The following is a 14,984-nucleotide window of genomic DNA, read 5'->3' on the forward strand; positions in this document are numbered from 1 at the left end:
AGTGGTGAGCACAACTTTCCCTTGTTTGTTATATATATATATATATATATATATATATATATATATATATATATTATTTCATTTTTAGCTTTAATATGAGCACATACATATGATTATAAAATACAAACTGTAAATAAAATACTATGGAATAAAAACACAAAGAAATCCTTTTCAATGCCAGCTAGAATGTGGTGTCCTTTGATGCAAGGTGTTGAACAGACCAACAATCCAACAGACTTGGATCCTTAACTTTGTTATAGTAATGCATCTTTACCTGATATTTACAGTTTGGCATACATTTACAAAATAAACGCTTGAACAAAACGATTCTATGCTGTAAACTTTAATTTGAGCTTGCACTTTTGCTAATTACAGTAAAGTAAAGCTTTTGGTTCAACAACTCTCTTTTCAGTGTAAACAACTCAAAGTGACAGTGCTCTGCCAACAATAATTACTGCAGTCCCCAATTGTTTAAAAAAGTGTTTTCTTTCCACACCTGCTTGTGTAATATGTCGCCGTGCAGTTGTTGAACCAATATGATAGTAAAAATAGAAAGAGGAGTCTAGGCAGTGGTGTTAAAGGGGTGGTTCACCTTCAAGCCGGAAAAAGGTACACGCGGTGGGGTGAGATTTGTGAGACTGCGTGTGATTTGTTAGGCAGTCCAACCTCTATATTTTATTACACTTCTTTCTATTTAGGCCATTTCCTATTCACTTTCCAGTCTCAAATCAATGCATGATGAATAGGGTAATTTGGACTCTAGCAACCAGATTGATGAAACTGCAAACTGGAGAGCTGCTGAATAAAAAGCAAAATAACCACAAATTGTCTCAGAATATCACTCTTTACATCATACTCAAAGTTCATTTAAAATGGCAAACCTTGTTATGGAAGGGAAACACAAAAGCTGAGTCTTATTGAAGACTAGACTATAGTTTAGTCGCCCACAATAGAAGGGCCCTGACAGACAAGGAGATTAGTCTCCCTGCAATAAATCTCCTCTACTGATGGTGACGAATCCCCTCCGAATGCTTTGCAGCCATCCCAAAGTTAGGAGATTAGTCACCTGCGCTAGAGGAGATTAATTGCGGAGCGACTAATCTCCTCGTCAGTCAGTGGCCTTCGTGTTAGAGCATTGTTGTTCTGACATTACATTACATTCATTATATGAGAGGTTTTGTCAGTTTAGACAAGCAGGTGCCAATAGCAAGTCACTAGCCATATCTAAGGGCACTGAGCTTTGCATATTTACAGTACAATTGAGGACATACATAAGTTTGCCTTTGTAATTGTGTGTCAGTTTAACAAAGGGTAGTATAAATATATATATATATATATATATATATATATATATATATATATATATATATATATATATATATATATATATAAACAAACATTTATTTATGGCAGACCATGTTATAAAGGGCAGCACTGCTACTGAGGAACTAAGAGAAAGTGTGCAATATTTTCCACTCTGTACAGTGGTTTTAATTGTGCAGCTTTATCAGTTTGGTGTGCAGAATAGTAACTTCCTTCTGTTTTCTGTTTTTTCCCTTGGCACCAGGCCTGCTCCTGCCATTAAATAGTCACGCACTACATTAATTTATCTGACTGGGAAATGCATAATTGCACAGTACTTTTTTTCCCATAGACCTGCACATGTATCCCACTAAAGCCGTTTCCTTAAAGGTGGCCATAGATGTTAAGATTTTTAAAAGGTCTTTTCGTTATCGTTGGACCAAGCTTATCCCGAAACAATCGTTTAAATGTACAATTTGTCCACAAACGAAAACAACCATTTCATGTAATATCATCTAGTTGAAGCTGGGAAAACTGTGTGTAGCTGCCTGCTTGGCCCTGCAAACATTTGGACAATGGATAAATTTCACTGTAAAGGTGAAAATTTTCGAACCGATGTCGGAAAAAAAATTGCTAGATACACAATTGTTTGGTGCCCACTAACCTCATTAAATTTGATGGATTTGTCGGATCACACAAAAATTGGTCGTTAGGGAGAGAAAAATCTTAACGTCTATGGCCACCTTAAAGCCTGCTGTGTGTGTGTACTTCTGACAACTTTTATCTATATGCTCATTTTATGGTACCTATACCTTGATGCATGCAAGTAACTATATGGTTGCTTATTTATGGTTGTATTTCTATTTTTTTTTTTCAGCCATTGTTTTGACCCCAAAAAGTTGTGTTCATATAGCATTTAAAGCCAAAGCAACAGGATAGCTAGGATAACTTGCTTTACTTACAGAAATCCAGCAAAATATTTGAATATCCAAGTTACAATATTTTGCAGTCTGGAGAAATAGAAATCAGCTTTTACTTTACTTCTTGATTCATAAATGTAGCTTTAGGAAATGTTAAACTGAAATTATAGCTGATAGAAGTACTCACCATATTTGCAAAATTCGGAGTGCTCGACCCTTCACGATAACCCTATGCAGGGTGTCAGGTGCTTACTCTGGTTGACCCTTTCCTGCCCACAGGGTCCAGCATACAATGTAGAAAGTAATCCAGCAGCACACTGATTTTTGATGTGATAAGTGATATTATTTATTCAGCCCATATACATACAAGGTAAGGGCAACGTTTCGGACCCCACTGGGTCCTTTGTCAAGCTTGACAAAGGACCCAGTGGGGTCCGAAACGTTGCCCTTACCTTGTATGTATATGGGCTGAATAAATAATATCACTTATCACATCAAAAATCAGTGTGCTGCTGGATTACTTTCTACAGAAGTACTCACCATAGACGCTGGCCTTATATTCACTAGATATGGCATTCACTGGCATTCCCAATCTTGCATGTTTTTATTAAATGTTCAAATCTATTGCAGGGCCATGATACCTTCTGTTTCCCACCCTCTAGTATGTGTCAAAAATATAAAAAATGCAGTGTGTAATTGCTTTGTTGCTGGTTTTCTCCTTTCTTATGTGAAGGTATTACCTGATCAACTTTATAACTAGGAATATAAGATTGTATAACCCATTAATGCAGTCCTCTCAATGTTATATGAGTGTTGGCCTAGGTGCCAATTTGGCTTAGTACATAAATGGCCAAATCAGGTAAAGATCTAAGACCTATTCTGCCTTATATGCCTATTTGCTCCCATTTTGTTATAATCGCAGGCTAAGCAGATGGATGCCATCCACCTGTCAATGTACACATAGGCAGATTTTGGAAACGGGCATATGAATTTGATTGATATGGGGCTGTATATATATTTTAAATAACTTCACAATGCATTTTACATATAGGGGAATGCTACCACATATGCATAATGTTAGGCAGCCAGATCATCCCTGAATAATCAGTTGATACTGTCATCTACTTAAAGGAGAAGGAAAGGCTTGGTGCACTTGGGGGTGCCAAATGTATATTTAATGTATTTAGTGGGAAGCTTTGTAATTGCTTCAAGCATTTCAGTAAAAGTGCCAATTGTGTGAAAAAGCTCACTGTTGCATTGTGACTAGGCGCTGTTACCTACATGCTTGCAGAGAATACTATTCTTCCGACAGACCTTCAGCCTGTGTTTTAACTCTGGTAACAAAATATCCCATGTATTATTTCTCAAAAGAGGAAGTTCACCTTTGAGTAAAGTTTTAAGTATCTTCTATCTATTCTAAAACTGTGGTGTGGTGCACTTTCTTTATGGTTTCCATTAGTCTTCCTAGTACTGCCGCATTCTAGCCTGCAACTGGAAACTTGTCTGGTTGTGAGGGTAAGTGACGCCAACAACAAAACAACCTGTCAACTTATCATCTTCCACTCCAACTTCCAGACTTCTAAGAGATTTAAGCTGTCAGAACCCAATAACCGTTACACTTCTAAGTCTCTGAGGGTAGTTAGGATCACACTTAAGTTGTGTAAACGTGTGAAAATCTCATACACATTTTCCATATAATTCTGTGTGTTTTACCTAATTTTCACTAGCTGCAATGAGCTGAAATTATAGGCTCATTTGTCACCTCAGCAAAACTCAGTTTTTGTTACTGGCCTTAAAGGGGTGGTTGACCTTTAAGTTAACCCTTAGTATGTTATAGAATCGCTAATTCTAAGCAACTTTTCAATTTTTTTTCTTTTTTATAGTTTTTTAATTATTTGCCTTGACTCTTTCCAGCTTTCAAATGGGGTCACTGTAAGGCTACAAATGTATTGTTATTGATACTTTTTATTGCTCATCTTTCTAATCAGGCCTCTCCTATTCATATTCCAGTCTTTTATTCAAATCATTGCGTGGTTGCTAGGGTAATTTGTACCCTAGCAACCAGATGGTGAAATTGAAACTGGAGAGCTGCTGAATAAAAAGCTAAATAACTCAAAAACCACAAATAATAAATGAAACCAATTGCAAATTGTCTCAGAATATCACTCTCTACATCATACTAACAATTAAAAGGTGAACAACCCCTTTAACCCACATTTTTTTATGAAACACTTAGTACCCAATGATATAATAAACCTCCTTTGCCAGCTTTGTTTTATTGAAGCTAGTCATGCCTACCTGCAGTTTTAAATACTTATCATGGGTGCAGGGCCTTGCAAGCAGCTATAATCAAAGAGTTGCTTGTGCTATTACCTTTAAATTACTATTTCATTGCTAGAATTATAGGCCTTGGCAGCAAGGAATGTGTTCAGATGGCAGACTGAAGTTGAGTGCAAGAATCACAAAAGGTTAAGGTAATTGTTACAAAAACCAAAAAGCAATATAAAATCTCGAGATGTAAAGTTGTATATGTACAAATTTATTTGAAAATTCCTCTTGAAATTAAAATACTGTTCCACTTGTTTTATGTATCATTCTGGCAAATCTTTTGTGACTAATTCCATATTTGTATTCTCTTGTTTTTCATGTTCATTCCATTATTGGTGTATCCTTAGAGCTGCCAGCCGAAGAAGGTAAGGGTGTCTTCCTTTGTACATTATTCTTTATACTATGCTCTTTGTACCTTTTGTGATTTTAACTGTAATCATTACGTGGAAAATACACCTCACAGAATATAATCAAGGCCTCGATCTGCATTAATGGGCAGTTACATGAAATTTATAAGAATGGGAAGGGGCAGGAAAGTTCCCGCCAGTTAGGGCCCTTTGAGAGTCTTCCATAAATTTACCTAAAACATTTATTTCACAAGTAGACTAATTAACTTTTTTCTTTTTTAAGGTAAATCTCTTTGGGAATTGGTTCTGGAACAGTTTGAAGACCTCTTAGTTCGCATTCTTCTCCTCGCTGCATTTGTATCTTTTGTAAGTACAAACTGATAAATATATATACTTTTTGTAAGACAGAATATATTGCTAGATGACATGCATAATTCACAACCCCATACGTTATACTTTTTCTTTTTTTATATAGATATTTGTAAATGTAATATTAAGTGGTATTTAACTCTAGAAACAATGCAACAGAACCAGCTGTCTCCAGCCAAGGCTGTCTGGAGTGAGAACCAGGGTCGGACTGGTTGGGTTTAGTCTCTGTGCATGCCAATCCTGTTAATCAATGAAAGGGGATGTACTACCATAATATAGCAATATGAGCATATTTTAACCAAGTAAACCTAGCATGCAGTATTTCATTATTTAGGGCCTTTATAAACCCAGTTGTCAGAGAATACAGCAGAATGTAACAAACTGGCCCCCTTAAAGCCCATGCAGCAAAAGCTAGCTGTCCTCTATCTAAGGCTGTCTGAGTCAGAACCGACAGTGCAAGAATGAAAGGGGTCCATAAGAGTTCTAAAACTATTAAATATTCATCAGTGCTAATAAGATGCTTAGAATTATGTTTCCATTTGTTATGCAAAAAAATGTAAACATATTTTTTGTGGCTATGTTTCCCTTTAAATCTGCCTCTATTTCATATGGGCTCATTTATCAACACTGAGCAAATTTGCCCATGGGCAGTTACCTTTAGCAACCAATCAGTGAGTAGCTTTTTAAAGCCAGCTGTAACTAGAACAATCAATGCAGCAATTTGATTAGTTGCCATGGGTTACTGCCCATGGGAACATTTGCCCAGTGTTGATAAATGACCTCCAGTGTTTGCAAATGCTTATATGAAATGTATTAAAAGCATCAGTTTCTATAAATTATGATAAAGTAAAAATTTATAAATGTCCTTCTATTAACATGTTTAGAGAAATTAAAGTAATTTGTTGTCTTTGTAAATAAGTACATACCTTATCCAGGGGCATAACAAGAGTGCACCAGGCCCCTCCGCCAGAAATTTTTTTGGAGGGCCCGACGTAGGTGCTCCTGCTCGCACCTCTCTGCAAACCCCTCCTCTATTTAAAATATATAGAAAGCAGCTGGGAGGGGGATTTGAACACTATAAAGGAAACAGACCCTGCTGTCCAGCCCCTCCCCCACTGCGGAGCCGGCTTCCTCTATAGTTATACCACTGACCTTATCTGCTGCATATTTTTAGCAGCAACTATACAAAGCAATTTGTTCTAATGACTAATGTAAAAAAATATCTATTTCTAAACAAGTTCATACAGTAAGATGATGTTTTAATGTGTCCAAAATAAGCCCCTCTTGGCATAACCCTTTTTTTGCAAAATAGCTTATGCCATGTGTTACCAAATTTTCAGCTGTGATCGTAGACCCTTATAGATGAACGCTGTTTGTTCAAGACATTTTTCTACAATTCATGTGTGTTCATCAATGTATTCCTTCCTGGGTAATGTCAAAATGTGCAGGGGCACTGTACACATTTCCTAGTGGCAGATAAGACTCCTTCCAATGACTATGAGAGGGCAAAAGTACCTTTCCGATTGTAGTAGTATTTTAAAGATGTAACATCTCTTGAGTTACTACTTAACTTGTGGTGTAGTTTTTATCACTAAATTACACAGTTTTTTTCTTTTTAGTTGTAATATTGGTGAATAGGCAGCCATCTCAGGTCATTGTGCTTGATCCTGTGCCTTCAAAAAGAGCCAGACTTCACAATGGAACTGCTTTCAGACAAGCTATTGTTTCTCCTACTACTCAGTGTAACTGAAGGAGTAGTGGTCAGGCTTAGGTGAAGGATTTGCACTGATTTTCACTGAAGCATTTTTAGCAAAGCAGGTGTCAGGGAGCTGTTTTTTTGTTACCTTCCCATTGTTCTGTTGAGGGAAGGGAGGGAGATAATATCACTCCAACTTGCAGCTCCGCATTAAAGAGTGACTGATGTTTATTAGAGTACAAGTCACATGGCTGGGACAAGTGGGAGACTAAGAACATGGCTAGCCTAATGTCAAATTTCAAAATGAAATATTAAAGAAATTGTTTGCTCTTATGAATACTGATTTCAATGCAGGTTTCTTCTGGAGGAACTTTATTAAGTAATGTATTTTGTAAAATAAACATGTTTTCCTATGACAATCCCTTTATCTAAGTTGTGTAGCATGAAGCAGGGTTCCTCTTGAGTTGCCTGTTACTATGCACTTTTCACTTCTCATCTTTTTAGTAATATGTAAAGCTTATCAGTTGTTAAGTCTAGCCTCATCATCATTTCATGACTTTTTGGTCAGGGCACAGTGTTCTCAGAAGAGATGAGGCTGTATAGGAGCAAATGGAGGACAAACTTAATTTTTAATACCCTTGTCCTCCCCTGTCTATGCTATGCAAAGAGGTATACCACATACTGCCTGTTCCTTTCAGGTACGTAGCTGTGCAGTCTATATCGGTACATGGATGTGATGTGTGTCTCATCCCAATACTATAATAATTTTAAATTCTGATTTTATAAACAATACAGATGTAAGTAAATACTTCTATATACCAGACAAACGTAATGGCGTGTGAGTAACACAGATCACAATACGGAGTCTCTTCAACATAAGGTTGCATACCTGGCTTCTGTTCTGTTGACTTTAGTGCATTCATGCAGATCGTTGCCATTCATTAGAGTTCAGGGAAACCTGCTAATCAAGCCTGAGAATAGCTTGGCTTGAACTTTACAGCTCCGGATGCCACATGTCTTTACTTTTTACCAGCTGCCAAGGTAGTATTCCTCGCCTTGTGTGCACTTGGTGTAGGTATTGTTACCTCCCCAAAGATCAATAAAGGAGGAATAAATTGTGAACCCTGCTTTTGTACATGCAACTAGTTCTTAAGATTAGTGAGATGTCTAGTCAGCGGTAACATAAACCAGCCACACATTCTTCTCTCTGCACATTAAAAAAGCTGTGTTCTGCATCACTTGTGTAGCTGAAATGATAGGCAATTTTTACTGAATGATTGTAATGTGTCCCTTTTACATGACACACATATAGACATGGACATCACCAGTGTGAGCTTCTGCTTAATAATACTGAGCTGATTTTGTTTCTTAAACTCTGTGGTCCCAAGCATATTTTGAATAAATAAATATATAGTACCGTATTGGGTATAAGCAGATGTCCCGACATGTTACAACCTCACTAAAGCATAGTATATACAGTAATAAAATATTACATTACATTTCCCAACATATATGTCATGATACTGGAAGTTAACATGTTTCAAATTCATTTTACCGCAGAGCAAAAAAAAAGCAGAATGCTTGTAATTGGTAATTGATCGTTTATCAGAAAATGTAATTTACTCTCCAAGATAAAGGGCCTTCCCTCTTTAAATTACTCTCAAAGGTAACGGCTCCTTCAGGAACCTGGCTGCATGTAGTACATGAAATAATCCCTTGGCAAGCTCTGCACTTGAAGGGGTGTTGCACCGAATTGATCATAAATACCAAAATTAGCTTGCCAAGTAAAGGGGCCAATGATCACATTAGCATAGATGCCTGGCTACATACATTTACCAATGCTCTGCTCAGGGAAAAGGGGGTTTCACAATGTGTTGCTAACCTGTAATACTTGCCTGTGTATGGACACCTTAAATCTGTAAAAAGGTTAAATTATAATCTTTTTTTTTTCAACATTATTCCACAAGAATCCTTTTAACTGGTACTCTAATTACTAGGGGTTATACTGGCAGGTCTTTTCTGGTACACAGTATTGAATGGCATAGTGTGAAGGAGGGAGAACAGAATGCTACAACTGATAAAATAAAACTGGGAAGCAAATGGGCGCTTGCTGACTTGACAAACTGTTTCCCTAAAGTTTTTAGCAAGGTCCTTAATCTGGGTTTTGTGGTGAATCACTGTGATTATACTGATGCTATTTGTGTAGAAATGGTTCTGGAGCTATTGCAACATTTTAGGTGCCCAAAAAACAGTTTCCCACCAACATCCTTGTTTTCTGCACCATGGGCCATCATGCCTTTTGTTACTACTGGCCATATCTTACAAGTATATCCAAGGGCCTTCCCAATGTAGTGCATTTTATAGTGGTGGAGTGTAAATGTACCAGATGCCTGCAGATATTGCCTACTAATTTCTCTTTTGCTTTCCTGTGAGGTGGTAACTTTTGCCGTCTTAAAATTAAAGGGGACCCGTCACCCAAAAAAATGATTCAAAATCCTATTTTATCAGTTTAGTCAAGGAAAATGAACTTTAACTACACTATATAAATTATTTGAATCTTGTTTTCTTCAGTCTGGGATTTCAAAATTATAGCAAGAAGGAAGCAGCCATTTTGTGGACACTGTTATTAAGAAAAGCCTTGTATCATCTCAGAATCTTGTTTGTGCACCAGAATGGGGACCTGATGTCCATCCCCATGCACTGATCACACAGTTATATGGTAAATAGGACTGGGGGTATGTGTGGGGAGCAGTGACATCTAAGAAGTGCTGAATTGAAAGTGAAAGTAATTGTCTGCCCCGCCTCTATGCCACGGGCATAGAGGAGGGGCAGACAATATTTGATTGACAGCTGAGATTTTTAAATGAGCTTACAACAGCTATGAATGCTTAAATAAAAAATAGAAATTGGATTTCATGTTTAATTTGAAAAGGACTTTTATTATACAGATTTTTGTGTCTGGGTGACAGGTCCACTTTAACAAGTCCTGAGGAGCTGAAAGATTCTCAGCATAGTTCTTTTCAGTACATAGATAAGGCTTTTGAAGAGGCAGTAACAACTGTATTGGCACCAGCAATGATTTAATTCCCTGAATTTGGGGTTCCTTCTTTTTACTTATGCGTTGCAGTGCTGTGAAACATGTTTGGCATTAAAAGAGGTTCTGCATGCTTTAAGGTTTTTCAAATTATATTGGCAAATCAAAGAATTGTGGTAACACTTAGCTGCCCTGGAACCAGTTGGAGCTAATAGTGATTATTTTAAAGGAGTCATATAGCATAGCTAAAACCCCAACCTAATATTGTAGGGACTATTTTGTAATAGATTGTGCTGGTTTCAATTATCTTCAAAGAAAAGTTCCCTTTATTGGAGCTCCCTATTGTTCTGCTACAGTCCCTGTCTGTGTTTCAAATGAAGGGTGGGTGTGTCCTAATTGTCCCTGCCAGAGGCACAGTAGGAAGGGGACAGCCACAAACCTGCAGTCACAAGCTTCAATTCCCTATCAGGTTAGCTTAGCTGCTGATTGGTTCCTAACCTACAATGCAGTCTGCTGAGTGCCACCAGCTCCCCTGCACAGCCTAGGAAAGGAGGCAGCAGGAAGTGGAACAGATGGGTGGGATTAGTAACCAAAGTAAAAAAAAGTAACCAAAAACCACTTTTTGAAGCACATTCTATCTACATATAAATGAGTATTTAGTACATATGTCTCCTTTAAGCTTTATAGAACCACAATTCAGTAACTTTCAAATGCCTGCATATATGCCTCAAAAAATGTGTCCTGTGCTTAAAACATAAATAGTCATTTAACTAAATATCCTCCTTCTTGCCTCTTTTAGGTGCTGGCCTGGTTCGAGGAAGGTGAAGAGACAACAACTGCTTTTGTAGAACCAATAGTTATTATTATGATCCTAGTAATCAATGCCTTTGTGGGAGTATGGCAAGTAAGTGGATTGATTCTATACCCCAATTCAATTAGAAAGCAGTGGAGTATGCTGAACAATAATGTCTTTGAAAAATTGAAAAATAAAGTTTTGAAAATGTTATGCTAAAATGCAAAGCAATGACAAACCATTTGTTGGTGCAACAGAGTCCTGTTACAATCAATAGGGAGTTAAACTGGTCATCGAAGCAAAGATCCGATCTTACAAAACGAGGATTCTTACGATTTTTGGACCGTGTCTGGAGAGTCCCGACATTTTTTCGTCCGGCGGAGATCGGCATTTGGTCGATCGGACAGGTTAAAAGATTTCTGTCGGCTGCCAATAATATCTCTGCATGTATTGCCGATTGTAAGATTTTCAGTGGGAGACGGTCACCAGCTTTGTCGGACATAGATATCTTACAATTGCTGTCAGGGGCAGAACATCGGCTGATCTGTTCTTTTACTACTTTATTTGATCTGACTGGTTAGTGGCAGGTCGGGAGATGGGGAAGTCTGATCGTTCGCTATGGCCAGCTTAATGAACAGATCAAATACTAGGCAAAAACTGGCGAGTGAAGTGCCCAATAGTATAATTTTATAGAAAAACAATGTACAATTGTTTATAACCAATGTTATGCATAGTGCTCTACTGCTTCCTGAATGTATTGTGCAGGATCTGGTATGGTCTTAAATGATTTTATTTTGAGGGTTTATGTTGTGTGTAGTGTACTGCTTTTTCACTGGGAGTTTAACGTGCATCAAAGGAATGATTCACAATGAAACTAATTTAATTACACAGAACCCAATAGATATTTCCCTTTTCCAATCTTGGTTATAGGGTAAATACATCTGAAAAACATAGTGTTTTATTTATCATTAAAGGTTTAAACTGACAGTGAATTGAGCTTTTCTGTTACCTAAACACATTTAACTTATTTTTAGGAGAGGAATGCAGAGAGTGCTATTGAAGCCCTCAAGGAATATGAACCAGAGATGGGGAAGGTGATCCGTGCTGATCGGAGTGGAGTGCAACGCATCAGAGCCAGAGACATTGTCCCTGGAGACATTGTAGAAGTTGCAGGTACCAATCTTTAGCCTAATGCCTTGTCTGCAGAACTAGCCCAATTGTGTAATCAGTGTACATTCTTTATGAAATTCAGTGAATTTACAGGAATTATAACATGTACCTCAAGGTTGCATATAAGCATTCAGAGTTGCATATGATTTTGTTCTTTGCACTTGCTGTTGTGTATATTTAACTTTTAGGGGTCTTACCGGGGGTTTACTTGGAAATGAACAAAATGCAAAATTTGACAGCAATCCCTATGGCTGGCATTGAAGAAAGGGCTGGCTTGCGCCCTCTGCAGAATGTGCAGAGCACAGCCATTCCTCCGGACAAAAGTGCTCTGTGCATGAGCACTAAGGGGGGGGGGGGGAGTGCTCTTGCACTGAGGGCATAGTCAGTGCCCCTTTAGTTTGTTTCTGTTCATGACCTAAATCTTATAATCTGCACTTGGGTCTGGGTGACTAGACCACACAAACAAAAAATTTAGAATGAGTGCTTGTTAAAAAAAAAAAGGCCTAGTGGTCAACACAAACCCTATAAAATAACTCGGTGTGGGATTTGTATGAATGGGACCATGGTTTTAGGGTTATGTGTGAAGAAGCGTTGGCATATGTAAGTGCAGTGGACAATCTGTGCACCCAGAACATAAATGCCAGACTGTATAGGCAAATAGTTTTTGGATTAGCTTTGTTGCACTTCATTACTAAATTTTAGTTGTTCCATATCATACTGTCTTTTCAAGGCTCTAGAAAAACAAATATATAACCTGTTCTCATACAGAAAATGTAGAATATGAATGTTTTTTATTAACTAGTACTGTACTGTTAAATCTTTTTCTTGTTGGTTTATGGAGAAAAATGTGTACTTGGATCAGTCACTAACATAATGTTGCTTTCTTTATTTGATGCTGCATTCATATATATTTTTGAAGTTGCACTGAACAGTTTGATCCATAAGAAAGCAAGTAGAACATAACCTGCTGGTTAAGGTTAATGCGTGTCATAGCAGTGTATGAAAAAAGTAATTTAAATCTTATTTTGACCCTGCATCCCAATTCCCAGTGTGATTGATCATTGCCAATTAATTTGGGTAAAGTACAGTTTTGCTAAACATGGATAAATCCACTCAATGGTCTGAAGGGAATTACATCTAGTATTAGACAGGCTATACGATACTATTTATATGATATGGTGACTATATTTTTGATGGTGCCACAGGAAAGGCAGAAATTATTTTAAAAAAAATTGGATTATTTGAATAAAATGGAGTGTATGGGAGACATCCTTCCCATAATTCGGAGCTTTCTGGATAACGAGTTTGCAGATGATGGATCCCATATCTGTACTATAAGATCACAGGAACCATATCTTTTTGGAAAGTACATATTCTGACAAGTTCAAAATGGGCAAATATGTACCAAACTGCTAACCTGTTTCTTTTGTAAAAAAAACAAATATAAGTCATTATTATGCATGACAGAGGTCTTGTAAACAGTTTACTAAAATAAGTAAAAAGTCATAAAGTACTATAGGTTAAATCTGCCTCTTTAAATTATAACTTTTTTTATTTTATTTATATTCCTGTATAATTTTCCACTGCCCTTCCCCCAGAAGTGAGATAAAATGGTTTCATGTTTTCTTTCTGCTCTGTTTAGCTGTGCAGATTACTGCAGAATTATCCTCCTAGGAAACCACATTTTTTCTTTGCTACAGTTGATACACCTGCTTCCAGACTGGGCCCTCTTTTACAGTTTTTAACCAAGTAAATGCAGAAAAACTAAGAGGCATACATAATTATATATATATATATATATATATATATATATATATATATATATATATATATATATATATATATAAAAACTTCAATTGTACTTTATCACTTTATTAATACAGTGTTCTAAAGGGAATATTTCAGAGCAGAACACCCCTTTCATTTATAGTGTCTAACACTATGGGAAGTGGTGTTTTGACTGCTTAGCAGTAGCGATCCTAGAGGGGGACGGGCCCTGGTGCGTGACGCGCAGCCGGGCCCCGCCCCCTCCGCACGCAGGCTGCGGGGGGGGCCCTGAGGGGGTGCGGTCCCTGGCCCGCTCGCACCCCCTGCTCCCCCGGTAGTTCCGCCACTGCTGCTTAGTTCTCACAATAGTTTTCAAAATGTAAATTTGCCCAGAAGCAGCAGTTCTGTTTTCCTGTTATAAACTGGATACAACAATGCAGGACTGCGCACACCCTTCGATTCCAACAGAGATGCCTGGTGCACAAAGGTAGAGGCTCGGCAACCTCACAATCTTCTTAGTAGAAAAGAAACCAATAGCACACAGGACTGGTGAAATCTTCCAATTATTTTATTGTGCAAGCGGAGTGCAATGCAACGTTTCGGGGAACAATACCCCTTTGTCAAGACAAAGGGGTATTGTTCCCCGAAACGTTGCATTGCACTCCGCTTGCACAATAAAATAATTGGAAGATTTCACCAGTCCTGTGTGCTATTGCTTCCTGTTATAAATACATAGTTTTTAAGGCATTTTTTGTAATATATTTTCTGAGCTCATCATTTTATTTATTTTTTTTACTTTAATTCTAGTTGGCGACAAGGTACCTGCTGATATTCGAATTTCAGAGATTCGATCTACCACTCTTCGTGTCGATCAATCTATACTTACAGGTTTGAACAATGACTTGACTAATAAGAGATGCCTCCACATTTCTACATTTCTACATTCCAAGCCAAAAACTTTAATGTTATCATTATTAACTTTCAAGTTTTTCATCGTACATTTTAACAAAGTGCAAAGCATATACTGGCATTGATTGTGTTTTGCATTTTTCAGGGGAATCTGTGTCTATAATAAAACATACAGATCCTATTCCAGACCCAAGAGCTGTTAATCAGGACAAGAAAAATATGCTTTTTTCTGTAAGTATAAAAAACATTTTATTAAAATTTATAAGTAAAGAGGGAAGGCAGCAAAAAAAAGCAAAGAAATAATTTTGTCTAAAGTTCTGTACACAAAAATGCTTGTGTTCCTCCATCA

The 14,984-nt window shown here is 37.4% G+C and overlaps 1 protein-coding gene across 2 annotated transcripts in view; it reads left to right on the forward strand.

The window, feature by feature from the left end:
- The window catches only part of atp2a3.L (ATPase sarcoplasmic/endoplasmic reticulum Ca2+ transporting 3 L homeolog), an 84,378-nt gene that overhangs the window by 26,159 nt on the left and 43,235 nt on the right, over window positions 1–14,984 (forward strand). For both annotated transcript variants that reach the window (XM_041581071.1, NM_001095094.1), the window contains 6 exon segments: window positions 4,898–4,915; window positions 5,181–5,263; window positions 10,796–10,900; window positions 11,824–11,962; window positions 14,534–14,614; window positions 14,781–14,866. In XM_041581071.1, the coding sequence (XP_041437005.1) occupies window positions 4,898–4,915; window positions 5,181–5,263; window positions 10,796–10,900; window positions 11,824–11,962; window positions 14,534–14,614; window positions 14,781–14,866 (512 nt within the window).

Source organism: Xenopus laevis, chromosome 2L (genome assembly GCF_017654675.1).
Source record: "Xenopus laevis strain J_2021 chromosome 2L, Xenopus_laevis_v10.1, whole genome shotgun sequence".
In the NCBI taxonomy this organism is placed as follows: domain Eukaryota; kingdom Metazoa; phylum Chordata; class Amphibia; order Anura; family Pipidae; genus Xenopus; species Xenopus laevis.